General features: G+C 43.2%; 1 protein-coding gene across 4 annotated transcripts; it reads right to left on the bottom strand.

Moving 5' to 3' along the window:
• Positions 1 to 2: 2 nt before the first annotated feature.
• On the bottom strand, positions 3 to 26,711 carry MAPK14 (mitogen-activated protein kinase 14). Of its 4 annotated transcripts, none has more exons than XM_030465360.1 (12): positions 26,453 to 26,711; positions 18,565 to 18,694; positions 15,087 to 15,145; positions 14,603 to 14,714; positions 14,073 to 14,102; positions 13,555 to 13,602; positions 12,975 to 13,089; positions 11,953 to 12,024; positions 6,325 to 6,404; positions 3,570 to 3,648; positions 3,110 to 3,283; positions 3 to 2,399 (listed from the first exon to the last, which is right to left on the bottom strand). In XM_030465360.1, exons 1-12 carry the CDS (start codon positions 26,566 to 26,568, stop codon positions 2,332 to 2,334), a joined length of 1,083 nt encoding a protein of 360 aa, XP_030321220.1. In that variant the 5' UTR covers positions 26,569 to 26,711; the 3' UTR covers positions 3 to 2,331. The 4 variants fall into 4 exon arrangements, with proteins under 4 accessions (XP_030321220.1, XP_030321221.1, XP_030321223.1 ...); XM_030465361.1 differs by lacking the exon at positions 6,325 to 6,404 and adding an exon at positions 4,181 to 4,260; XM_030465363.1 differs by lacking the exons at positions 6,325 to 6,404; positions 14,073 to 14,102 and adding an exon at positions 4,181 to 4,260 and having other exon boundaries at positions 26,453 to 26,701.
• Between the last annotated feature and the right edge of the window lie 1,288 nt (positions 26,712 to 27,999).

The following is a 27,999-nucleotide window of genomic DNA, read 5'->3' as shown; positions in this document are numbered from 1 at the left end:
AGTGCAGTAAATCTGAAAAATAGGTTTTATTTTTTAACCAGTGGTATCGTGACAACTTATCTGGCATCACCAATTACAGCAAAATCCATGGACAGAAACAAAAGAGCAGATTTCTTCTTTGAAGTGCATCCTTCTGGGCAGGGGGGGGTGTGCCATGGGCTGCCAGCAGAGCCCAGCCCCCAGGTGAATCCTTCCCACTCACACTCACACACACACACTCACAACATCTAAATTCTTTTAAAAATCTTTAGCAATATTTCTGCATCAAATCACACTGTAGCATCTACACATGAAACAGCTGATAAAAAGAATTTTGCTATAGGTTTATGTTGAATATCTACATTTTCATTTCAATACCTGGACTGCTGGCCCAGCAGAAAAGGGAGGTGTTGGGGGTTTTGTTTTGTTTTGTTGGTTTTGTTTTGATTTTGTTGGGCTGAGGAGAGTTTTATCCCAAAAGATGAAATAACTCCTCTCTTCATCTCACCCCACACCTTTAGGAAGTGTTTGACTTGAAGAGATCACTGGAAAGCAGCTTAGGAAGAATCAATGGCTTTGTCATCCCTGTCCCAGCCCTTTGTGCTGCCTCTTCAAAATGGGGTGAAAACCCCACAAATGCTTCCTCTCCATCCTGTTGGTAACAAAAATCCAAACTACTGCACAACCTTTCCCCTCACACACAGGTTCCTTGTCCACCAGGATGCCTGCAACAAACAGATGTCAGAAAACATCTCCTCCACCAGTCCCAAAATCAGGCTCCTGAGCTCCCCAGGGACAGTCCTGGCACAGGAACACAGAAACTTCCCTCCTGCCAATCTTTATCTCGTGGGTATTTCACTCAGTCTTTTAAAATACAAAATATTTGAACCATGGTTGTGTTCAGCTTTTCAGGTTTCCTCAGGCAGAGATCAACCTGTGAAAAAACAGCCAAGAAGCTCCCATCTGAGAGGGTAAAAAAAAACCCCAGACAAAGAACAAAACAACCAACCTCTAGTAAATGTGAAGTGTTATATATATAAATATTTATATTTATAGATATAGACAGTGAAAGGGAGATTGTGGTTTTATGCATGCTGATTTCTTTGCTTTGGATTCCAATCCTTGCAATAAAAAGAATTATTTTCAGGAAATAACTTAAGCTGTGGCACAAGACACCAGAGTCATCTCTTTGAAGAACATTTTTTTTTTTTTACATTTCATCTCTAGAAGGAACCCTCTATCCCAAACTCTCCTTCTCTGAAAGCAGAAGCTCAGAACAACAACAACAACAAAAAAAAGGGGCACATTTCTATGCCATTGATTTTATCCTCCTCTTCATTCCTCTGGCATGGCAGGGATTTCACAAGGAGCTGCAGCACAAAAGGATGCTGTGATTTCATGGCACTGACTGAGGGTAACACAGTTCACTGATGAGGATTTCACTGCCCCAGTGCCACCCCCCCCAAAAAAAAACCCCAAAACCTAACAAGAATCAAGCAGCTCTACATGCATGTACAGCTACACCATGCAAAAACCACCCCACCTTGGAAGGAACAAAATTCACAAATATGTGCCTAGCAAGAATCCTCTCCAGCCTCTGCCTCCTGGGAGCTGAGTGGGAAGCCTCAGAGTGAGAGGAAGAGGAGAAAAATACAAGAATATCCAAAATCCATGGGTAGAGGCTGCTGCCTGGGGAAGTTATTTCCTGATTACATGGAGTTCATGCCTGGCTATCTGGGAGCCTTCACCCTGAAACACAGTGGGTCAGAGATTTCCACTCCAGACTTCCTTTCCCTTCTCTCCCCGTTCAATTTAAGGCACAAACATATTTACAGTTGCACACAAAACCTTTTCACATTCCAAGAACCAGACACGAGAAGCCCTGTTATGTTCTGCTGTACCAGGAAGATCTGGATGTAAAGCAGCCATCTGGCACTGAATGAGGACATCCCTACACCCCACCTTCAGCCCTGACCAGGACAGAAGGACTCCAATCAGCTTGCCTGATTTTGAGGTTACTTAATTGGAGAAGAATTGATAAATGGCAACAATTGTAACCAAACTTTAAAAGGTCAACTTCCCCACCTTGCCCCAGCAGAGCTCTGGAAGGGCTAAGGAGGGGTCAGAGCAGGTCCTCAGGGGCTGGACACAGAACACAGAGCATGCAGCATGTTTACCCAGACTTCTGTTTGCTTCCCTCCCCACCCCTCCCTCCCCAATTCAACACAAACAAAACCCCTCCACCAAGGAGAACATTGTTGTGACAGAGGCACTTGAACGATAATTGGAGAGTCCCTAGGAAAAGGCCTTCCCCTCACAGTGAAGTGGGACAAACAGGAGAGAGCAGTTTTCTCAGGACTCCATCTCCTCTTGGTCAAGTGGTGGTGGCACAAAGCTGATGACTTCATCGTAAGTCAGGCCTGGGGGGGAGAAGGGTGGCAGAAACTTAACAGGCAGTACCTAAAGATAACATGCAAGAAAAGCTGCAACAATCTGAAAGGTTCTAACACTATTTTAAAGGAAAAACGTGGTGTAAGAACAAGAGAAGAATGGTTACATCATTCTCAGAGACTAAAATACACACTAAAGGATGCTTCCTGAGTGCTGAGGAGATGCAACTTTGAAAACAAAGATCTGAGCAACTATGGTACTGACATGTTTGTGTGCTCAGAGTAATAAATAAGTTGCCAGGGATGAGGATAATTATATCACAGAATCATTCTGGCTGGAAAAGATCTTTAAAGTCATTGAGTCCAACCACAAAGCCAATTCCATGAGTCCAGAGTCAAACCGTGTCCCTCAGCCCCACATCCCATGGCTTTTCAACACCTCTAGGGATGGGGATTCAAGCACCTCCCTGGGCAGCCCAAGCCAGTGGCTGATAACACTTTCAGTGAAAAAGTTAATAATTCTTCTAATATCCAACCTAAACCTCCCCTGGTGCAACTTGAGGCCACTTCCCCCTGTCCTGCTGCTTGTTACTAGGGAGAAGAAGCCACCTGAGAGATGCACTCAGAACAATCAGATGCCCACACTTGTATCAGATTCTTTTGTGCCTCTTAACTACCACAGCTTATGGGGTGGCCCCCCCAGGGGAGCAGGTTGGTTCTCTCCCATCTCCCACACTCACTTTTCCATTCTTCAATCTCAAGTTCTCTGCTTTCAAAGGACTGGTCATAGGGGTCTGCCACTGGTTCATCATCTGGGTCGTGATACTGAGCAAAGTAGGCATGAGCCAATGCTTCTGCTGCAGTGATTCGTTTGTCTGTGTCCAGCACCAACATCTTCTCTAGCAAGTCCACAGCTGCAAAAGCACCAGAACAGAAAAGGAAGGATTTTACAGAGGGATGCTGCCTTCCCAAACCTGAACTTGTGTGAAGGAGGAATCTGAAGCTTCTCAGGACCCACCCATCAGCCTCACTTTCTTCCTCTTACACCCCCAGCCCACACATACTTTGTAAACTTTGAAACACAGCTCTCTCCTCAAGTGCTTTTGCAGTCCAAACACCACTTTGGGAAAAGCCTCAGTGTCCCAGGACATGCTACCTCCAGCTGCCAGAAGAGGACCCCATGTCCCAGCCAAGCCTTACCTAGTGGGTTGGCACCAATAAACACATTTTCAAAGTTCATTTTCGGCATGTAAGACAAAGACTGAATGTAGTTCCTTGCCTGTGGAAATAAATACTCTGTTGAAGTATCACACAAACCAGGACTGAGACAAGAGTATATTTCAACCACGAAGCACTGGTTATTATGGTCTGTCTCTTTGCTTTACCTTCTCTTTGCTCATTTTGGTCCTTACTCATCCCCATCAGCACTAACCCTTCCCCACTAAAGGCCACTCAAGACAGCAGAGGAAGAGCTGATGTTATTTGGGGTTCATGCAAGACTGAAAAGCAAGGAGGTGCCACGAGAGCTGCCTGGCACCCCGGGAGGGCTGAGCACAGCAAGGGGGGCAGCAGTGAGCCACACAACATGGTCCTCAACACTAAAACCAACTCACAGCCAGGCTCCCCTGAGCCTCAGGACTCTGATGCACTGTCCAAGTCTCACATCTTCATTTAGTACAAAAAGAAAAAAAAAATCTTGCTGAAGAGCAGGGAGTTAATCACCCACCCCATGCCACATGCGAGGAAGAAGCAGCCAACACTGCAAGTGAAATCCTGGCCCTGCAAACCCCCCTCAGCTGCTCAGGGCTCACCTCGTGGCTGGGCATCCTGTTAATGAGATATGCAGGGGGTGTTCCCGTCAGACGCATGATCTGCTGAAGCTGGTTAATATCTTAAGTGCCTAGTCAAGGGCTTTGTTAAAAACAGTGCATAAAACCATTTCAAACAGAAAACAGCTGCACACAAAGCATCTCTCCTGCAAACCACCAGGCAAAAGCCATACAGGCAGGGCCCAACTCCTCTTTCCCAACACTCGTGAAGTTTAGCAGTTGCACCAGTGAACACTTAAAAACATTGGAGGGTTAAAGATCAGTGCCAGGTACAGAAAGTATTTCTGTCTGCCAGAAGCAGCATCACACTACAAGATGTCTGCGTGCACATTTCCCAGCAGTTTTAAGCCCCCAGAGCTGCAGTTTCCCTTTGGCTGAAGCTACTCCTCAATAATTTTTCCTAGGCTGCTGCAGCTACATAAAGCCTCAGGAAAATAAACAGAAATCAAAACAGGAATGGCAACAAAGAAATGGTATCCTCTGCACTGGTTACCAGGTTTTTTCCTAGCTGCACAGAAAGTGCTTCAGTTCCTTGTGGTACAAAGTGGAACTGGCTCCCAACTGACACCTCCTTCCCAACAGCTCTGAATGCACTTTGCTGTGTGGGCGAGGTGACAGAAGGCAATAAATGCAAAATTAGCAAAACATTAGCATTGCATAAGAGAGAGTTAGCTGGTGTCAGTGAACAGACAGAGAAAGTGAAAGCAAGTAAAGTAACACAGCAGAAACCCAGAATTCCTGACAGTGACACACTCAGGGCCCTCAAACACTGAGTAGTTTTGCTGCCTCCATACAGAGGAACTTGAGTACAAACAGCATTTTAATGCTTTTTGGTTTTTTAAACAGACTCTTGATGTGAACCTGGCTAGGAGCAACTACACTTTTTGCTGTGCTATGTTTTAAACCCCAACCCAACCCAAACAAACATCCACTTCAATCTCCCATCTGCAAACTAATCTTTTGCTTAACCTGGTCAAGCTTTAAGCTTCCTCTCTCATTAATCCCCCACACTTCAAATACCAGACTGTCCTCAGGGTCAGTTTGTAGGGCACCCAGAGCAATCTCCATTATTTCCTTCCAACCTTTCCAAGGGCAGAACATCTCAGGGCTTTTTAAAGGGGTGTGACATGCAGCAAGCTGACCAACCCATTTCAATTTGCAGGGCATGCATCAGGTGTAATCCAAGGCTAACCTCACACCTTTCATTTAGTGTCACTGGGACACAAAAAAAGAGCATAAGCTGCAGTACAAAATCATCTTATCACCACTCTCTGCCATGCTGATCCTCCAGAGGTGTCAGAAACAGCAGAGGGACTGTTCAGACTTGAAGTTACCTCTGTGTAGCTCCTTGCTCACTATGCAATAACTTGTTAACCTGGGCTGCACCTCTTGCTCTAATTTTTGTGCACTTCACCTTCAGAAACAAGTTAAATTAAAAGCCATTTAATGGTATCTTTGCAGAAGTTCCCAGTCCAAGGTTAGGATAATATACAAATGGTGAAAACAGAGGTCACTGGGTAAAAAGGAGACTGCAGGAAGTTTTTTGCAACACCCTTTCAACAGGCAGCAGGGTGACAGTCCCAGCAGACAAGGCACTGTGTGCCCTCAAAACCAGCTGCCACATAAGGGCAACTAAAAGTAATTTGGGATTTTATGCTACAGAACCAGAGATGGTGACAGTGGCATCTGAGAAATTACTCATCCTATAGAAGGGATTGTGTGTGTTTAAGGGTAACACACTTGCTCCTGTTAAGCAAGATCCTTTGGGAAGGCAATCTGGAGAAATAATAACTGAGCTGAGCCTCAAGCTCTTAGCTGTGAGGAATTATTCCTCAGCAGCTGCTGATCATACAATACACCACGTTGTATAAAGCCACAAACTGAAAGGAAAGTCACAAAGCAGTAAAATGAGAACATGGAAGGAAGAAATCATACCACAGGCAGAGGTAAGATCAGATACAACACATACTGTGAGAACTCAAAGCCATCCAAGAGCAAAGAATGACAAAGGAAGAAAACCAGCAGAAAAGAAAGCCCAGCACATACTAGAGGTGGACTACAGGAGGGCAGCACACAAACTTGGGACTTTTGAAAGGGCAGATATTACAATCAAAGTGTAAACTCACAGACTCTGAGGAGATTTTCTTCAAAAGCTCAGGCCCTGGTGTTCCAACGAGTCTCAAAATGAGCTTCAACTGATCAATATCTAATGATGGACCATAAAGGAAAATGCTGGGACAAATCAAAATGAAAAGTGCAACACATCAGCCTCTTCATGTTGAAAGTTGACACCTGCCAAGGCCTCGGCTGCAAAGCTGTTTTAAACAAACTGTATTCATTCCTCTCATTTACAATTGAATCCCCTCTTACCAGGCAGCTCTGTCTGCAATCAGACAGATGGAACAATTTCCCTGCAGTGACTCTGCATGCACTCCTTGGTCACTGCAGCCTCCACTAGCCAGGAGAAACACCAGCTCAGGACCAGCTCCCATGCTCACTGCACCTTTTCAGGCCCCAGACTGAAGTAGAAGCAGTTAGCAGGATTAGGTCGTGTTAGTGACAGATGAAGTAAAAGCAGAAGGCTGAAGGGGAGGTGCTCATGTTAAAAAAATGCAAGGCCTTTGGTGAATGCCTGCCAGGGTAATTCAGCCCCTTCTAAAACTGAGCAAAAAAGATTGGATTCTTCTCCTGACCTCCAGCATCCCTCCACCTGAATGTGGGTGCAGCTCTCCCAAGCCTGGAGGAGCCCACAGAGGGGCTGGACCCAACCACCATGCCCAGGACAAGCAGGGCAGGAGAGGCCAAAGCATCTGGGTCTGTCCAGAGAACCACTGGAGTAGCAGAGAAACAAAATATGGGCTCAGATTGAAAATGTTTCTGTAGGAAGCCTCTTGGGACACAACACTGCAAAGACTGACCCAGAACAGAGCTGCCACCTGCCAAGCTGAGCTGTCCTCTTTAACAAGGCAGACAAATTAAATATCTGGCAGAAGTGAAAAAACCTACACTTGAAGGGAAAAATCCACTACAGACACAGTTCTGTGCCTAAAACTCAAGATGGTAAGGAGACAGGAGTTATCTTTTCAAAACTATTAAAAGAATAATCTCCCCTCTTCTCTAAATTATCCTCCACGCTGCCCTTAAAAACCTACTGGACATTTCAGACTGTGTGGTGTTTGTGTTTGCCCTGAAAATTCTATCAAAATATTCATCATCCTCCTTGCAAGAAGAGCACACTACTCACTAGGCAATCTTTTCCCCAGGATCAATGCCTTCCTGTTGGTTTGAGATACTGTCCCAATTCCTTGTTAGAATATCTTTTAATTGAACTACTTCAAAAGCTGTCTCCTATCTTTTCAAAAAAACAAAAAAAGAAAAAAGCCTCAAAGTCCCTGTAACACTGGCAAGTTGTAGATGAAGAAACCCACCAATACTTCACTAAAACTTCTGTCTTTTGGTGTCAACTTTGGTCTAAAGTGTTACATATGAAATGAATTTTAAAAGCCCTGGAACTTTGTCAGAAGAGCTGAATTCATTTCTCAAGTGGACAGTCCCCACCTGCTTAAACACTTGAAATCTAAGAGTAAATCCAAGCTACCTGGTTGGCTTTAGCTTAGCTGCTGAATTACTGCCAACCCTTAATTGTCCCTGCTTCAAAAGCAATCAGAATATCAGTTTGTACACACAGAAACCACAGTTACCTCACTTCAAATGGCTTTTCTTCAGCACCACTAAAACCAGCCCTGACATCTCTCACTCCTTCTTGTGCAAGAGCTGTGCAAGTTCCAGGCTGCCAACCCTCCTCAGAAGCTTCATGCCATACCTTAGTTTAAATATTTCCATCCTTTTCAAGGCATTTCTAGTCCTGTTTGCTGTCAGCTCTTTTCCCAGGGGAAAAAAAAATGCTGTGGGCTGATGCTTGTGGCATGTGTGTCAGTGGCTTCTCAGATAAAACACTGAATATGTCACTGGCACTGCCACAGGAGAGCCAAACCCCAAATCCTGCTGCTAGCTGTGGCTCTGCCATCCCAAACCTGCTGAATTGCAGCATCCCTGTAACTCCAGGGCCTCCCATGTCCCAGAGAAAGGAGTGATAAGAAATTAAAAGACAGGAAGAAAAACACTGAGTAAATACAAAGCAAAAGCAGAAAGAAAAAATAAAAAAAAAAAGAAAACCAAAACCACAAACATGTGCATGGAGAAGGAAAGCACAGGCATGCAGACCCCAAATGCCACCACCAAGGTAACCTCAAGGCCTGAGTGAGTCTCAGTGATTCCAAAATTCAGAAAGGAACCTGCATCAGGCACTGTAAGACTAAGATTACAAGACTGTCAGAGTTTGCCCAGGCAAAGCAATGTTTAGAAGTTGTTTTAGCTGCCACCACAAGCAAGAATAAGATGTAGCAGAAGACTATGCAATTTCACACTGGTTAGTTACCATAGAAGCACCACACTGCTGAATAAAAATAGTAATAAGAACACTCTTCAGAGTTCAAAGGGAATGCAGTCAACTTAAAACATACAGAAAATGAAAATTGGCTGAAGTAGTACCCAACATTCAAGATATTATTTGTGCTTTATATCATTTTAGGCAAAAAACTTGGCAAACTTAAATCCAATTTTCCACTGATTTGTATGATTCATCCACATTACAGGAGATGTAAAGAAATAGGAATACACATTCTTAACAGAAATTGGTCTTAGAATAAAACAGGTATGACAGTAATAAGAAAGCCTCTATCTATGCTTCACATTAAAATCCTGAAGGTCTCTGATTTCCATTACCTGAAGTTCCATCTCTTTCCCACAGTCTCACTCCCCTCCTCCACCTCCTAGCAGAGGTTTTACCAATATTACAAATATCTCTTTCATCCAAATATTTCCACCCATGGACAACAACAGGAGGGATTCAGTCAGGTTACATTCAGACTTAAGTGAGAAATATTGCAGTAATCCTGCAGAACTAACCCCAGAATAATCATTAGGGGATTTTTTCTGAGAGTTTCTACAATTCCTGCTTGAAGTCAGTGACAACCATGTTCAGAATCTCAACAGATCAGCTCCTTCAGAATGTGAAACTAAACTCAGCATTAGTTTATCAGGGGTATAATCATCATAGCAGCAAAGATCATAATCTCAGAATATACTTTTATTACTTACCAGATTAAAGTAAGTGTACAGCTTGTCTGTACTGGAGTCCTTTAAAAATAACACATGTATCTCCAGGCAGTATAAAAAATATCTGATAGACTGCAAATAATATCACAGTTTTTCTGCTAAACCCTTGGTAAAAGAGACCAATATTTTAGCCAAGAGAAGCATTTGAACAGGAAGATGAAGGCATTACCTATCCTGTCACTACCATTCCATTTTGGAAATGTGAAGTTCCAGAGTTGAGTAAATGAATGTTTTGAGACCAAAAATCAGGAGGAATGTCACATTTTCAGTTGTCCAACAGGAGCAGTTTCCAGGTTCCTGAACACAGTCACATTGCCTCCAACTGCAAAGTGAATTCCCTAGAAATTCAGAGGATTTGGATACACTGTAAGTATCCCTGGCTAGCAGAAGCAAGGTAAATACACCTTGAATTAAGTTTGTTGATATTAATGGCAAAATCAAGTCAGCAATTGCATAGTGACACTGCAGGAAGAACACAGCAAATCTGTGGGTACAAAGAAATCAAGAACCCAGCAGCAGCCAACAAGAGCTTCATCTGGAAAATTCCTAAAACTCTCTCCAAAAAAACCCACAACTATATAAAGATTTCAGAGAATCTTCCAAGCTAGGGAGAAGCTGGAATGTCTTGTTTCCTTCCCTTTGGCTGCTGTCTTTAGATGTCAGCAAAACTGGAGTGAAAGCTGACATCCTGCTGCCTTTCTAGATCCTTGGAAAAGTGTGACACACACAAAGAAGATTCCCAGCCACAGATCCTGCTCCCCTGACAGTTCCAACCTCATGATCAAACAGCACATGAACCTTTATTTAAAGTGGGGAACCCCCCACACACAAACTGTGAGAACCACAAAGTTTTATCTGCAGTGGGGGAGAATTTGGCCTTATTTTTCTTGAGATCTCACCAACTCAGAAGAGAAAAAGCAATTAATTCAAAAGCCATTTGCAAAAGAAATTGAGCATCTAAGGTAAAGAATCAGCAGCATCTCCTAGGAGATGAACTAGTAAAATATCTTGATATGACAAAGCAAATAATTAAGATCCTAAAAGTAAATTTCTTTTTGCACTGCAGGCATGATTTGCTGTTACTCACAGCTAAGAATGTAGCTGGAAAAAACCAAACTTCTCAGGCTTGGAAGATAACTGTTCTCCTCAATTCCTAAAGAAGATGTTTTGAAGCATTTCTCACTTATTACAAATACTATCAGCAAACATTTTATGTGCAAGTATCAAGATTTTTAAATTCTAAAGCCTTACTGGGGTTAAACAGTGGCAACAGCTTGAAGACTTGCTTTGTTTGAATCAATAGCTCTTGATTTGTCAATTTTTCTTCTGATATATGCAAAAAAACCCCAAACCTGCCCAAACCCAAGTGTAGGTGCCAAATCAGCCAACAGAAATATGGCAACTTTTTTCCAGCTCCAAGTCTCTTTCATCTTAGTTCTGCTTCTGTCCCTGACCACAGAAAAATAGAGCAGAGATGTGTAAACAGTGAAGTATAACAAGGTCAACAAATCTGAAGACAGATTATGAGCTGGAGATAGGCAGAAAAAGAAGGGGAAAAAGGGTAAAGGGAGATGAAACTGCATCAAAACTGGAACAAAAGCTTTCCCCCTGTCAAGGAGTTTCAGAATCCAGATGCTTTGCAGAAGTACCATGGTACACAGAAGGCCAGCACTCCCAACACTAGCCTTCTTTTAATCAAATGCTAACATATTTGGATTTATAGATATAAGTACTAATAAATTAAGAGAAGTTATTAAAATTAAATCTGGTTGAAAAAGTAAACATTGGCCAGAGGTGAGCAATGCCATGTTCTCTGGTGTAAAGTCCCATTTCCAGGCAACGAAAAATCTTGACAGTAATCAATTACTTCTGTGTGCTCTGTGGCTGAACAAAAGCTGTAAATATATAACAATATTTATCAAGTCTTATTTCCTGGGGAAAACCATCACCAGCTCTCACAAACTGAGCTCATCCATTTGCCAAAGTCTCCTACCCAGCCCACCTTGGCAGAGCAAAACTATCATTTTGAAAAGCTCTTCTTCCAGCTTGGTTTTTCACATCTCTATCTAGACAGGCACAGCCTGAAAGAAGGCTGACAATCCATGAAGTGGGACCTGCACATTTTGGAGCCATTGGGAATGAGATCCTTGGCTGCAAAGCCACTGCCTTCCCAGCACACCAGAGGACACAGCAGAGAGGCAGCAAGGGATGCTTCATGGTTGCTAGAAAACTGAAGCATGAGAGGATTCTTAGCAGCCAGCCTGCTCCAGGAACTTCTTTTCTACAAATTCAAAGAGCAACTCATTTCAATAAACTTAAAGGAAAATAACTCCCAGAAACAAAGAACATGTGAGTAAGTCTTATGATGTTAACAGACAATCAGAAGGAATAATTTGCCTTCTCTCAAGGACTCACCTCATGGGTCTGTGTGTAAAAAAAGCCATTAATGTAAAAACAAACAAACAAACAAAATAAAACACAACCAGACAAACCCAGAACTTCTTTTCTTGTGGAGTATGAGAAAATTAAAATCTCTAACTTCAACTTCAGACAAATGCATTACTGTTAAAGGATACGGTCTGTACCAGGGAATAATGTTCTTCCAGTCAACAGTTCAGCCATAATGCAGCCCACTGACCAAATATCAACTGAACAGAATAAGAAACAAAACAACATAATGCAGAAAAATAAAGTCTCAATAGAATCTATCCAACAGGTACAAACAATTTTATCCTTGTTGAGACAATCTGAAATACACTGCAAGCTCACTGATACGAGGTAATAAAGCTGTCAGCTGAGACTTTTCCAAATAACAGAATTCCAGAGCAAGAAAATCCTCCTTCCAGAGCATAACAACCAAAGCTGGGGAGGAATCTACAGCACTGAAGAGGAAGAAACCTGTTGCAGACAATTCTAAGAAATAAATTCTACCCAACCAACCACCAACTGGTACACTACAGATACAAGACAGGTCCATATAAATGCAAAGGAGAAAAGTAGTGAGGTATGAAGTCAGACTAGCACATTATTTCCTTGGATCCACAATCACTCCTGTACCAGAACCATTTTTTTGCTTTTCTTCTCTGTGTCTGATCTGAAGTATTGTCAGGAAGCACAGTGTGCTGCTGAGAAGCTACTGGAAACAGCACAGGAGGTGTAACTGGGAAGAAATGGCTAAGAAGAGAGGAAAGGAGATTTATATACTTCTTAGTATTTCTTCACATCACAATTCCAGACATTTTCAGTTTATTCCCAACAGCTTCTTACAAACACACCTTCTCCTCATCCAGATACATTCTACCCACTTCAAAAACCACCATGCTTGGAAAAAATAAAGAAGTGCTGACAATATTTTGCTGATTGCAATTTTAAATCTCCAGTTTAGAGAAGCCTTGTGAATGTTATCACCACAATTCTTCATTTGCATCTGGGAGGATGTGGTTCAAGCACTAACCTGTGCCTTCCTTCTTTTAATCACCCTTACAGAAGCCTAATTACCCTGACTGCCAACTGAGGTGATCAAACAGAATGGAGAACAAACAAAGGACAATGTTTTCCATAATTCAGGAACTGGAATGCCTGGTGTTTAATGCATTACCTGTCTGGTTGTAATGCATCCAGTTGAGCATGATCTCAGGAGCCCTGTACCACCGGGTGGCCACGTACCCAGTCATCTCATCATCTGTGTGCCTGGCCAAGCCAAAATCCAGGATCTGCAGGAGAGAGGAGAGAGACCCCCCAATCCCTGCAGTGAACACTGCAAACTCCTCAGAGCAAATAAAATAACTAAGCAGTTATTGGATTGGGTGGAGGAGAGGTGTTGCAACTGCCAGGGTGGATTGTGAAACTACATTTCACAACCTGTTAAAAGACAGGAGCCTAGATCAGCGTGGGGCTCAACAATCAGAATTACCTCTGGGTGGCTTCTCTCTGAAACAACTAAGCCCAAACTCAAGGTTTTATCTCTTCACTTTCATGATGATTCATTAAAAAAAAAGTGCAATTACAGAAAAAGCCATCCTTACAGCCCCTTACACCTGGGAGGGACCTTATTACTTTCAGCCACAAGAGTATTTTCTAAAGGAATTCTTTTTTCACTTGTCACAATTCCAATGGACATCCAGAGAGCATTCACTTAAAATCACAGTCAAACCAGTAAGACCTGGTGATTACATTACCTTTAGCTCACAGTCTTCATTTACAGCCAGGTTACTGGGTTTTAAATCCTAAAAAATTAAACAAGATCAGCATTAACAGCAGTATATATGTTGTTTCACAAGTAGAGATAAAAATGTAAAAGCAGTGAAGAGATTCTAACTGGCTGCAAATATCAGCTCTTCAGACCTGAAAAAATTATTTCATCCCACTGCCAGCTGTCTCTTCTGTGGCCCTCAGAGGTTTCACATATAAACAACAACATATAAACAAAAATGCATTCAGGTTTAGTGCAGCAGCAGTGCTGTAGGTGTATATTTAACAAATGGAGACCCTGTTTCACAAAGATAGAAGGCAAAATAGGCAGAAACAGGAACCATGGATCTTAACAACTGCTTCCCATGTTTGACCCTTTGACTGTTCAGCCAAAATAATTATTAGAAAATTTCTTTTTGTATCTACAGGTGCCACCTTGTCAGATTTTGTGCTACACTTTTTAAAGACAGTGGTGCAGTGCAGGAAGCAATCTCAGGATACTCACCCTGTGTATTATGTCAGCTGAATGGATGTACTGTAAAGGCAAGATGACAAATTTTATGTAACAGTCACAGCAGCCTCCTCATTTCCTCACTAGACCATACAGCCCTACCCCATCCCACACAATTCCATCACTACAGCTTGTCTGAGGAAGGAACCCAGTGAGTGGCTGTGGGTTCCAAGCAGGGAGGTGTTTCACTATGTCTCTCCTCAGGAACACCCACGAGTGGAACACAAGGAAACAAAGCTCAATAAATGGAAGATTCCTGGTCAGGGCAGATTAGAGGACTGATTACTTAAGAATCTTCCAGCAATGTGTAGAAATAGCTTCTTAAATGAGGCATAACTTTAATGATACAGAGCTCCAAAGAGGCATAGAGGGAAAAAATAGTAAGAGACACCCTTAAACATGTTAGGGAAGTTACAGAAGCCCCACTGTGTACTCATATGAAACTCTGAGGAGATGACATTTATCCAGAGCTTCCACCTCCCACTGCTGAGCTATGGACATTCAGGTAGGACAGGTGTGAGCACCTTCAGCCCCCGAAGGATCTGGTAGATGAGGAACTGCACATGGTCATCAGTGAGTTTCTGGCATTTCACAATGTTGTTCAGATCTGCTCCCATAAGGTGTGTCACCAAGTACCTATGAACAAAAGGAAGCACATGGGCTGTGAAGCAATCCCTGTCAAGAGGATTAGGATAAAAATTCCCTATGAAGCTCCAGGAGCAGAGCTGACTGTCCCAAAGTGTGTTGCTGAATGAAATATAGCTCATGACATTTTAAATGATGCAGCAGATTAATAAGGAGTTCCTACAGCACTGGTCAAATTAAGACAACAAACAAATCTGAAGAGTCCAAAAGTTTAGAATCTCCTAGGATCTTTTGGGCTGGAATTCAGAATTCTTTCAAAATAATGACAGACAAATGAAGGTGGCAAATGTTTCTATAATGCTCTGGGAGATGGAATGAAAATACAAAAGATGTTTTGTTGCAGTCTTCAGAGAAGTTACCTACACATCATTGAATTCTTCTAGAGACTTGGCAGGGGTGAACACATCCAACAAACCAATCACCTGGAAAGAAAATGGCAAAGTGAAAAACCTGTGAAATAGATTCATAGTATATGACACAGTTACTGAGATGGTTTGTGGAACAGGAACTACTTGTTCCTGTAGCAGTTTAATTTCCAGCTACAGGAATCATTCAGATATAGACAAATTAGTATTTATACAAGGTCAGAAATAAACATTCAGTTCTCCTGTAAAAAACAACAAATTAAAAATATACACCTGTCTTTTCCTACCAGCCATCCATGTAAAGCATCAACCAGGAGCCATAACAACAGGCAGGTGTAAATAATGGTTTAGAATTCCTTACTTCAAAAATCAGCCAAATGTTCTTCAGGAAATAAATGGATGAAACAAAAACCCACAAGCCACTGCTCAACAAAACTGTGTGCTTCCTGCTCAATTCTTAGTTATGCTGACTGGGCACTAAAATCAGAACTGGGACATGCTGTCTCTTTCACTTGTACTGAGTAATGGCCAGAAAAATGCAAGGACCTGTAACACAAGCAATGAATAATAATGACTGGAGTGGTAAATAAGTCAGGAGAAGGATGCAATGGAATGAGGACCCAATTTGCACCAACACCTTCACAGTCATTTGTATCTTCTGCCTGCAGAGCAACCACTCCTGCTCCCCCTGCACAGCTGAGCTCTGCTAACAGCAGAGTGCAAGGAGATGCAGCTATCACCTCGTGGAAAAGATGACCTGCACCTTATTATCCCATAATTACCTTTTAGGTCATTAATAGTATTTTTAACAACCCATCTGATTGATGGATTGATTGGTTGATAAAAGATTGTTCTAACTTTCAGTGCAATGTGCTTTTAAACCTTACTTTCCTTGTCTTAATAGCAAATATTTTATGAATATTTGAGATAAAAGGACAGATTTTCTTCATCCAGCTCCAAAATCCTTTTTTTTTAAACCAGCATCTCACCTGCCTTGGATACAGAAGCACCATGCACATTTCAGCAACTCCAGCAAAGGTTCAACCATGCCTACAAAACCATGAGCTGCATTCACGTGTTCCCCTTCACATCATCCTCTTTATCCCACTGCTTACACTCCTCAAGGATGTCAAAGCCAATTGAGTTCTCCCTAAGCAGAAAATTAAAGACCAAATCTTCAAGGAAGCCAGACTATGTTTTTGGTAAACAGAGCAAGTGGGTAGGGAATAAAGCCTGGTTCTACATTATCTGCTCTAGATAACGTTTTATTGAGGAAACTGAGGAAATAGAACATTTTCCTGTCTCTCCTGATATATGGCACAGTAACTCTATTTCTAGACAGATATCTTCAAGCTGTAGCAGTCACACCTATCCTGTATAATAATACTCATGCTTACAGCTTCTTTCTCCAGTGGACTCTTCTGGATCAGCTTTTACATAAAAATTCAACTTTATCCACGTAGTTTAGCACAGAAAGACAGAACCTGGCTCTGCTATCTGGCCTTCAGGGGGTTTTAAAAATCATTTTAATTTTGCCACAATGTAAAGCAGGCTCAAACTCTCTGTATCTTTTATCCAGTTTCACAAACACTTCAGTACAGTTTTTCTGCAGCACTTCACTGACACAGTTCTAAGAAAGTGTGAACATCACCCAACCCCTAACCTTCTCTTTTCCCCTCCAAGCATTTTAGGATGTCAGGAGCTTATTAATTTCTTCACATGCCAACAAACCCATTTGGCTCTCCCATCTGCTCAGTGCTGTGCTTTATGCAAGCTAACAAGGCTTCCTGGAATGTGAAAATCTAATGCAGACAAGCTCGAGTGCTCTGCAAGGCCATTTATTTGCTCAAGATAATCATGAAGCAGACTAGAGACAGACACAGAAACCCATCCTTTGCTCCAGCTCCTCAACTGCCACCCTCTCCAGCTGGCTGGTGAGCTCTGTGCCATGTGAAGCCCTGGGTTTTACTTCCCAATTGAAACCTGAAGAGTGAAGACACAAGCACTAACAAGCCTGCTTGAACTGTCTCTGAAGATCTCTGCATCTGCAGGATTTTTAAACCACAACCTAGATAAAGTTCCCACAGCTGACAGTATGATGAACTGATAATATTTCTATATATAAACAACTTCCTTTTACCCCTGACTCTTAAGGCTACATAGGCTCATAGTACTAATCCAAAATATCAGTGAATGTCAGGCACAGAAGTGTTACAGCAGCAGTCACAACCTAATTACCATTGCTTAACCACACTAGCTTAGAGAAAATGGAATTAAATGCTGATTTATTTATTGGTAACAGATATTCAAAGCTTTCCTGTTTGGATAACATCTCAGCTGTGAGAAAAGGTCTCCAGGGAATGGATAATAAGCAGGACAGAATGCTACCTCTGCTGTTGAGACAACAGTATTGTGCAGAGACATTGAGGAGGAATCCCTGACACCAGTACACATATCCATCAGATCTTCCAATTATGATGTTAGCCACACTAAACTTGCCAAGATTTATGGGACACCAGCTGGTGGGTGTGGTAGTAGGAGCCACACCAGACAACCACCACTGCCACAACAGAAGAAATGTGAACAGGCACCCAAGGAGAACCTTCCAATGAAATCAGCCTTGTCTGGCTCTTTGTGCTAGATAAAGGTCCTTGGTTTGCTCAGCTCTCTTCCAAAACTCTTATTTTCCTTTTGCTAAGCTGGGCTTTGCTCAGATAAGAGAAACCAAGAGCTCTTCCTTTCCTCTTGATATTCTGACAGCTCTGCAGAGTGAAGGTGATGGGACTTCTTGCTCTACTGCATGGAATATTTGTTGCAAACAGCATGCACTGTAAATACCAATTTATTTACGTGTGTCCCTGCCAGACACACAGCAAGGGTCAGCCAGATGGTGTCTAAACCAAATGCAGGTTGTATCAAAAAACAGTTTAACATTTGTCACATCCTATTTTGTTTCCCCTGTTGATGACTTAAGTGTATGGCTGGTATGAAAAGCCATCTGATTTCTACACCCTTTTTTCCTCCCTATTTTACCTCCAGAAATCTAGCCAGCATCTTGCCTGCAGACACAGGCAAGCCAAAATAAACAAATATGAAAAACCCCCAAGAAGACATTAAACCCAAACTTTGATATTTTCATTTTTTTCAAATAAATCCTTAACATAATGAAAACTACAGCAAGTGAGCAAAAGAATGTGACATCACCTGTGTCCTAAATCCTCAAGGCAGCATCAGCCTGCAGTAATATCCAGATTATTCTAGGAAATATTAAAACTTCTGAATACCAAGTTGGCTATGTGGCTTTGGGGTTTTTTTAGCTGCATGTTATCCCAATAATCCCTTGGACCACTGCAAGCTTTGTATTTAGCTTTAGGAAAAAAACCAAACTACACAAGATCCTTAAAGGCAAGCATGCTGGGTGCTCACTGGAGAGTCCAGCCTTAGAGAAGCTTTTTCATACCCCCTCCTCAACTTACATTTTCATGTTTCATGTGCTTCAGCAGCCGCAGCTCCCTGTAGGTCCTTTTGGCATGGATGATGGACTGAAATGGTCGGGACAGCTTCTTGACAGCCACACGTAGCCCAGTTTTTGTGTCAAAGGCAGAACTGCAATAAGGAGGAATCAAATGATCAGAATTTCTTCTTATAAATACTGGTAAATGCCCACTTAGCAGCTCCTGGAATCTGACCAGTGAGTCACACTCCAACTCCCATTCTGCAAGGCAAAAAAAACTTCAAGACCTCCTGGTCCACAACCTGCACCCTCCCCCAAAAAAATCCCCATATATTTACACAACTGTTGGTTTCTAGAGAGAACTTTTACAATATGAGTCTTGTTCACACAGTGAAGGGAGATTTTGTAGGGAAAAAGAAGGGGTCATGATTTTTCTGTGCAAGAAGAGGTGTGCTCTCAACCTTAAACATGACAACACAAGTCTGGAGAAGAATACTTGTAATTATTATCTGTGATCCTGAGTGTATTTTCATACATCACCCTTTACCACAACATGCTGTGCTCAAGGTATTATCTTTTATGGTTTAAGTCCATACAAAAATCCAAAGCCTGTGTCTAACAGAATCAACTATGATGTTGATAATCACAACAGAAGCAGAAATGAAACCTCTTTGGTAAATCACTTCTAATTCCAAGCTCCTGTTACACAAAAAAATCAGGTGAATAAGTGATGCTGAGTTGTACATTACTGAAATGTGTCCCTTTAGCAGAAACTTGTACATAAAACCTGTACAAAGAAATAATGTTTCCCCTTAGAACTGATGAAGACTAACTATCCTATTTGGCAACTTGATGTTTTGTCCTGTAAAATCAACTTTTGAATTAAGTTTTATTACAACTTATTTGTTTCTAATATTAAGCAAAAGCCAGTTATTTTTGTAACAATTGAAAATTTAACACATGAAGGATTATGTTAAATATTTGATATACTGCATATAGTCTTGCACAGCTTAGGATTTATACTGGAAGAACTAAAGAAATGTAGGTATTTAGCTCCTCTTTGATGTTTTTATCAAAAACAGCTCTGGTTTGCCAAAAAGGAAGGAAGAGGAGAAAGAGAGGATGTGAAATCAAGGTTACACTTGATTCAAGATAACAAACGAGGGGAAAGTATGGAATGGGGAAAGTTAGAGAAAGATAGGATTTGTTTTCCTGCTGCATTTTGATTCAGGGCAAACTCCTAATTCCATTTAAAAGTGAGTATACACTAATTCTTCATAAACACCCAGCAAAAAGGAAAGCTGTGTATTTACAAATGTCAAGTTTGAAGCAGCTTAACTAACATAAAGCTCAAAACCAAACACAAAAGTAGTCCCTGAAAAAAACCCACAACTCTTCCTCCTCCTCCCTGCCAAAGAAACAATCTGAAATTAGTGTCCTTGTCATTTATTTATAAAGCAACTAACTGGAATTAGCTTGCAAGAAGACTCCTTATCTCCAAGTTGCTTGGTTTCCAGGGAACTTGCTATAGGAGGCTCATGAAAACTAGAAAACAAAATACAAGCCCAGTTTCTATCAACAACGACCCTGCCCCCAGCTCCTGCAAGAGAAGGGAAAAAACCCACAGTGCAGGATGGAAGAAGAGTCTGTCCTCTACAAAGGGGCATCTGCACACAGGCAGTGGGGAAAAAACTCTGGAAAAGGTACAAAAATACAACCATGGAGAAGAACACAGGAGCACCAAACTGAATGACTCAAGCTACAGCACACAGGCTCAAAGAAAGTCCATAACCAACACATCCACCCAAGAGTTAACCCTCACACCTTACTCACACACACAAAAGAAGCCATTAAGCATTCCTTTTTTTAATCTTGATTTCAAATGGTCTTCAACAAGTCTTCACACACCACCAGAATATCAATATTTACACTGCAGCACTTCAGGTAACAGAGAATTCAGGATTAAAAAAAAAAAAATCACAAATGCCATTTTGCAATATACAAACATCCCTAATTCCAGCTGTAATTACATGACAATATTTTTATGATTCTCAAGGTGTTTTCTAGGGCTTAGAGGAAAAGTAGGATTAGTCACCATAAATCAGCACATGATGTTGTGAATTAGTCATGAATCTTTCCCAGCTTTCAAACATTTTGGGTACAAAAGGCAGCATATACCAATATCTTTTTCATCTGGGGATGAAGAGAAGGGGATCCCCTGCATATTAAGCACCTTCACAGCTACACAGATTTCTCTCTCCATTCCCACAACATTCTCTTCATAGATTTCAGAGCCAGCAGGCATGACATGATATGGATGTTATATCACAGAATCATAGAATCGACTGGGTTGGAAGGGACCTCAGAGCTCACCAAGTCCAACCCTTGATCCACTCCCCCCGTGGTTCCCAGCCCATGGCACTCAGTGCCACATCCAGGCTCTTTGGAAAGATCTCCAGACACGGAGAATCCACTCCTTCCCTGGGCAGCCCATTCCAATGCCTGATCACCCTCTCCAGAAAGAAATTCTTTCTCATCTCCAACCTAAACCTCCCCTGGCACAACTTGAGACCCTGCCCTCTTGTCTTGCTGAGAGTTGCCTGGGAAAAGAGCCCAACCCCCCCCTGGCTCCAACCTCCTTTCAGGGAGTTGCAGAGAGTGATGAGGTCTCCCCTGAGCCTCCTCTTCTCCAGCCTCAACACCCCCAGCTCCCTCAGCCCTTCCTCACAGGAATTCTGCTGGATCCCTTCACAGCCTCCTTGCTCTTCTCTGGACCTGCTCCAGCACCTCAAGCTCCTTCCTGAGGGGCTGAGGGGCCCAGAACTGGACACAGGACTCAAGCTGTGGCCTCCCCAGAGCTGAGCACAGGGGCAGAATCCCTTCCCTGGACCTGCTGGCCACGCTGTCCCTGAGCCAGCCCAGGATGCCAATGTTAAGGATGTTAACACTACAGAACCTCAGAGTCCAAAGGAAATTCAATCTCACCTTCTTTTTCATGACATTTCTGGAGCTGGACCAAGTCATTTTCCTCTGTAGTAAATACACAACCTCCAATTTCTGCCATCAGCAAGACTGAGGATCTGTTTCACCAGCCCAGTGACACTGGGGAAGCACATCTATTACTGCACATTCACAGTTGAGACTCTTGAAGTCAGAAGACTTGGAAATTCAGTCACATTTGGGTCCCAAAGCCTATTTTCCTAAAGATAAAGGCATGCTGAGCCATTGTCTGACAACACAGATAACTGCTTAATGGCTTTCCCAAGCCCAGAACACAGAGCTACAGAACAGCTGTCATGCTGGAGAACGTTTTAAAGAACACTAAGCTGGCTTTCATCAGTCTTAAAACAGCTGCATCATATTTCAGCTTAAAAAAAAGCCCAATTGGGAAAAAAAATCCACAGCTTTAAATTTGTTTTAAAATAAGATCAGCATAAATTCAGAATTTATCACTGATTCCATGGTTTTTAACCTCTTACACAGGATTGTGCTATGCTATGTCAGCTACATCCACCTCACCCTGAGTGAACTGAGACTACAATTCTGAGCTAACCTGAACTGAATCCACAGCATAAAACCAAAAATAAAACCATTCTTTTAGAGCATCTGTCCACTGATTCAACTCAGATATTCTTTGTATGAATGTGTGAAGACATCCAAGGAACTGAAGTACAGACTAAACTAATTAAGAGTGCAGTTAATTTCCATATTAGATAATGAGCACAGCAATTTTTGTTTAAAAGATTTCTTTTCTAAATAGCATGCTGCTTATCACTAGAGCCTGTGCAAATACCCACATGAACTGAATCTCTTCAGAACTACCTTTGGAGTTCATTTATGTATATCCTTAGTTCCAGAAACCCCACAGTTCTCAGTACCTGAGTTTAGCATTAACAGCAGCCACTTTTCAGCTCAGTCTTTACAAGCATTTCACTCAGCCAGCCTCACAACAGATGACAAAAACCTCTGCTCCCCTGGCTTCTGCTTTTAATAAATCTTATCTAGGACAGATGTGCTCACATTTATTTCATTTCTCAACAGAAGGAGTTCCCATGACATTCAGACTATTTGCCTTTGCTTTCAGAGCTCTGCTCATGGCTTTTGTTGTGCATCCCACCTCCTGCTCCATCCCCTTCCTCATCTGTTCTGCTCATCCTACCTGTATAGCTGCTTCAGCCCAGTTTTAAGGTTCTGATCCTATTACTCTTCATGCACCTGACTGGAGGAGCAGGCACCTGTCCCTCCAAGTGCATACATACATTTTTTGGAGGAGCTTGTATGCTTTGATAAGGGATTAGTGAGCCTAAAACACACATTGGTAAAAATAAAAAACAACAACAAAACAAACCACAAAGAAACTGTTACCATAAAAGTTGTATTTAGGGCTTTTACTTCATTTCCTCTGGATCCTAATACTCAGAATTTCTTAAATCCAGTGTTTACCAGTTAGTTTAAAAAGAGGGGAATTATCTCAGGATCTTCACAATACCTAGGATATTCAGAGTCAGTGTTGGTAAGCTGTGGAGTAAAATGGGCAGAAATCAGAGGATTGGAAAGGGCTGTGTAACCTGAGAGCCCCAAACCAAAAAAGCCAAAGAATTCCTATGCAAGATTCTGAGGAAGAATAAGCCTTGGGTGTTCAAGTCTTTTAAAAATGAAATGAAGCAACACAGATAGTCTGCAAAGCAAGCAAATAACAAAAAAAAAAAAACAAAAAAACCCAAAACCAGAAACAACCAACCCTTCTTTTACAAATATATCAATGCAACTCACAAACTGCAAAAAATGCACCAGTGAAGTGAACTCCTAAGAGTACAGCAAGTCTGCCTTCACAGCATCTTAAGAACTGATGGCAAAGATCATCAGAACACCTCTCAGCTTAGAGCTGGCTGAACTAACACGGGTTGCTGAGCTTCCCTCCGGCAGTCACAAGCAATGCAGGGATCCAACAGCTCCAGGCTGAGTCACCCATCGATCCCAGCTCCATTCTGCCACTTCCCACTGCAAGATGCTGCATTTTCCAGACTCCTCTCCTCCTTACATGCAGGACTACAAGGCTGCTGCTTCAGGAGCCCACACGTCTTTTAGTGTAGACCTGGTAAGAAAATCCTTTTGGTGCTGAAGACTTTGTGTATGGATATAAAAAGCTGTTGCAAGAATAAATGAAATAAGATTTCACACAACAGATGTCACAGCAGTTGTTCCACGACTTAGGAAATGATCAATCTGAGGATACATCTCGATGTTTCTGGAAGTTTTGGAGCCAAATCCCTACTTGCCTCTCCAAATACTTCCAGTTTTTAAAAAACAGAGCCTGAAAACCACCCAAGCTGGCTGTTAGAACCTACTTCTTTCAAGACAGCACATGAGAAGGCTTCAGAAAGCACAGAACTATTTTCTCCAAGTTTAAGCACACACCTTGGCTGCCTTGAGCTGCCTGCAGAAAATGCCCCCTCTCTCCATCCACAGACTACAAAATAACATCAGGTCCTCATATTAGGGTGTTCCAAGTCATACATTAAGCATCTAAAGCAGCTTACAGTTCCATAGGCTAAATGATTCATCTGCTGGCTTAATTATTTCTTTTTTATTAATTTCCTCCCCCCCACTTTCTAGAAATTCCTCATTTTTAAATACTTCATCCTGACAACTAAATAAACAGCAGAGTATTTTATTACACAGAATGGCTCATCACAGAACATTCTAAAAGAATAAGGCAGTATGTTTAACCATTCAGTTTAAGGGTGGTAAAACCCCTACAATTTACTGTTGCAGAGAAGAGATACTCCAAATGCAAAGCCTCAGATGAAACAAGGAGAAAGATTTCTAAAGGGACAGGGGACAGAACAAGTCATTGCAGGAGTATCCTAAATACCATTTACAGCTTAATAAAATTAAATATATATATATATATATGCAAGGGGTTTTTTTTGTTGCTTTTATTTTCTTAATCCTGACTCACTTGCCACATCCTTGGACTTTCTGAACTCGAACTTTTCTGAAAGCTTTTCAGAAGAACATGCAGAAAACCACTGACACAGCCTGCAAAGAGACTCATGTGCCACATGTCTGAAATTGCTTCCAATACAAAATTGTTTCATCTGCTCTGAACACAGTTGCACAATCTTTGAAAGTTTTGACCCAGCAAAACAGGAAACTCATGCTGCAAACTCTTCAGTTGTTCGTTGTGAAAGCAAACTTTGGAAGTATTACAGGCACAAGGGAGATTGTGGAGAGGGGAGAAACAAGAGGAATGGGGTAGGCTGTGGAGAGTGAACCTTAAAAACATCAATGGACACTGAGCAAATCCATTTCCTATTGCATTTGGGGAGTTGCATAACTCTGTGCCACTTGCAGGAGTATTTATCAGCTATGGCACTGAGGTCCTCCTTTCACTGGACCTAAAAACCCTTTGATTTTGCAGAAGCTCAGCAAATATAATGGTTATTTTTGCTACTAGAACTGACCAGCCTTTGTCTTTTATGAAATATAAGTGTTTGAAAACTTGATGCACAGCAGTTTGAAGAAATGCATGTTCTTTAAGCTGAATTTACCAACGATTTTATAACAAGAGTTTAAGAAAAGCTGAGAGCTTTATTTCTTTACAACTGCAGCACATGCAAAGCAACTCCTTTTCTTTCCTAGTGGAGTGCAGCATGCATCCCTCCTTGTGATACAACATCAAGGATATTTGTGACAAATTTGATTAGGGTAATGTAAAAATATGCATAGCTGCTCAAATACAGCAGCGGAGCAGCTGTGTGAGCATTGTGCACCCGGATTTAAAAATTCTGCTCACACTTTGACAGTGCCAAAGAACAGGGAATAAAAGCCAGAGAATTTGTGTGGAAGGCTTTCCTTACCAAGAGGACACAATCATCTATGAACACCTTTATAGAGCTCTACATCACTAAAACCTAGATGCAAAACTTTATTTGAATAGAACCCTGTTTTTTATATGAAACAATGTAGGCAGACCTGAAAATTGACGTTTAGTGATCCAACATTCTTTAGCTACAAATCAAGGAAGTATTGTATTTCACACGTGTAACCTGTCAGATGGTTTGCTCCTATTAGGTAAGCATTAAAAACTAAACTGATCTCCAAGCTCTCCATATTTCTGCAGACTGGACACCAGGACTTTACTTTCCTAGGCATCTCATGCTGCAGCAATTCTGCCGTTTTACAGTGAAAAAACAAGTTTTTCTGCATTGATCCTGATTGCAAAAAAAAAATATATTTTATATATATATATATATATATATATAAAAGCAGATACCTGTAAATGTGCTGTTCTGAGTCAGGGCTGCAGAAACAACCCTCCAACTACCCACCCTGCCTACCAACAGATTCCAGCAAAAAAATGCAAATTGCCTCAACTATAATTTATCTTTCAACTCCAGAAAAAAGGGGAAAAAAAAATAAATAACTGGGACAAGAGCTTCCAAGCTCTGAGCTCTGCAAAGCCAGCTCCGAGGGACTTGCCAGCCTCCATCCCTCTCCACCCCCACCTACAACTGCAAGGAGGCACAGTGAAATATGTCTACATGAGATCACTCGGGGAGGGGAGAGGAGGGGGGAGGCTGGGACACGATTATCTTCCCCTGCAAAAATGTTTTAGTGCCACCTGCCATGTGGTGCAATCCCCGACGCATTCCAAAGAGAAGACTGCGCTGCTTCCCGGCGGTATCGCTCAGAAACCGGGAGCACAAAGTGCTTCTTGCAGGGAAGATTGGAAACAAGCTGGGGGAGAGGAAGCCCCGGAGGACAAGCAAGCCCTGCTCGCCTCCTTGAGGTCCCCGAAGTGACCATCCCTAAAAACCAGGGCGAGTTTCCAGGTGGAGAACCCAGTTTGGGGCCGAAGGGGTGGACAGCAACCTCAGGCAACCCCGTCCCCTCCCAGCACTCACCAGACGGAGCCGTAGGCCCCGGAGCCGACCGGGGAAAGGTTCTGGTAGCGTTCGGGGACCTCCCACACCGTCTTGTTCAGCTCCTGCCGATAGAACTTGGGCCGCTCCTGAGACATCTCGGCTCCGGAGCCCTCCCCGCCCGGCCCGGCGGGAGGGGGAGGCTCTGCCCGCGGCTGCAGCAGCACCACGGCCGCCGCCACCACCACCAATACCGACCTCCTCCAGCAACCAGAGCCGACTCCTTCCTTCCTCTCCTTCCTCCTCTCCCCTCCCCGCCTCACTTCTCAGCAACGCCCTCCCCGCCGCCCCGCCCGCTCGCTCCCCCTTCCTTCACCTCAGGGGGCGGTGAAGCGGGGAACCGGGGGTCCTGTCACCGCCTTTCCTTCCTTTCCCCCCCCCTTCCCCTTCTCTGCGTCCCTCCCCCGGATAGCGAGAGGCGGGACAGCCCGGTGAGAAGCGAGGAGCAGGCGGGGGCTGTCCCGCGGCAGCGAACGGGGCGGGAAGGTTGGGACGAGGCGGTGTGGGGGGGTGACACTCCCGCTGCCGCTCGGACGCCACAGACCGCTGCCTCTTCGCCCCGCCCCAAGCAGCACAGCCCGGGCTGGGCCGCCAGGAACGGCCCCGGCTGCTACCGCCACTGCCACCGCCACAGTGGAAATCTGTCGCACTACAGTCGTCTGTCGCGATAGTTCTCGCGAGAGGCGAGGGCAGAGATGCCCCAATATGGCACCAGCGCGGCGGCCTCTCGCGAGAGCGGCGGGGCGGGAGGCGGTGCCGTGAGGCAGCAGCGGGGGGGGGCTGCGGTGTGAGGCGGGAGGAAAAAGGCTAAAATGGGGGGATTGCTGCCTTTCTGTGGCGTGCTGCTGTGCCACGCTTGGCTTCTCTGCGCCCAGGGTGTGTTTGAAGTAAAAATAATAAAGGAAAAGAGGTGAAACGACGGGCAGAGAGCCAGGGGAAGGTGTCAGAGCCGCCATGGCGCCTCTCGGGGTGAGCGCAGCTCTGGTGCGGAGCCCCACGGGGGAATTGTTCTTCCACACTTCCTAAGGACACTGCTCCCTTCCAGGGGCTTCGGGCCAGCGGTGGTGGGGGAAGCACTGCTCCCCCTGCCCCTGTTCCCCTGATCTTCCTGTGTTTGTGTGGAGAATAAACTCATTTCTCAGCCCTGTAACACGGCCCGGTGATAGCGCAGACACATCCGTGCTGGCTTCCAAGCGCCTGCCTGAGATTTAATGAAGTCATTAAGTGCTGCAGGTTAAGCACGTTTCGGAGTGGAGCCCAGGGTGACTTAGCCAGGCAGTAAGTACACAATGTGACAGCAAATAAGTAGTGTTAGGGATTCGTGTTTAAGGTGACTTAGCTTTTGATCTCAAGCTTGAGGTGAGGCTCACCAGCGGTGCTGTGCAAGGCTGACACATTCTGAAAGGGATGTGGAAACCTGCTTGTAAAACATTGGCTTCAAAACCACTTCTGCAGAGTGTAACAGAGTGGGATCCTGTCCTCTGCTGCTCTGAGTCATCACTGCAGTCAAAATAACAGGAGGGAACAGC

This window comes from Calypte anna, chromosome 26, assembly GCF_003957555.1.
Source record: "Calypte anna isolate BGI_N300 chromosome 26, bCalAnn1_v1.p, whole genome shotgun sequence".
Taxonomy (NCBI): Eukaryota; Metazoa; Chordata; class Aves; order Apodiformes; family Trochilidae; genus Calypte; species Calypte anna.
This window is presented reverse-complemented; position numbering and strand designations above follow the sequence as displayed.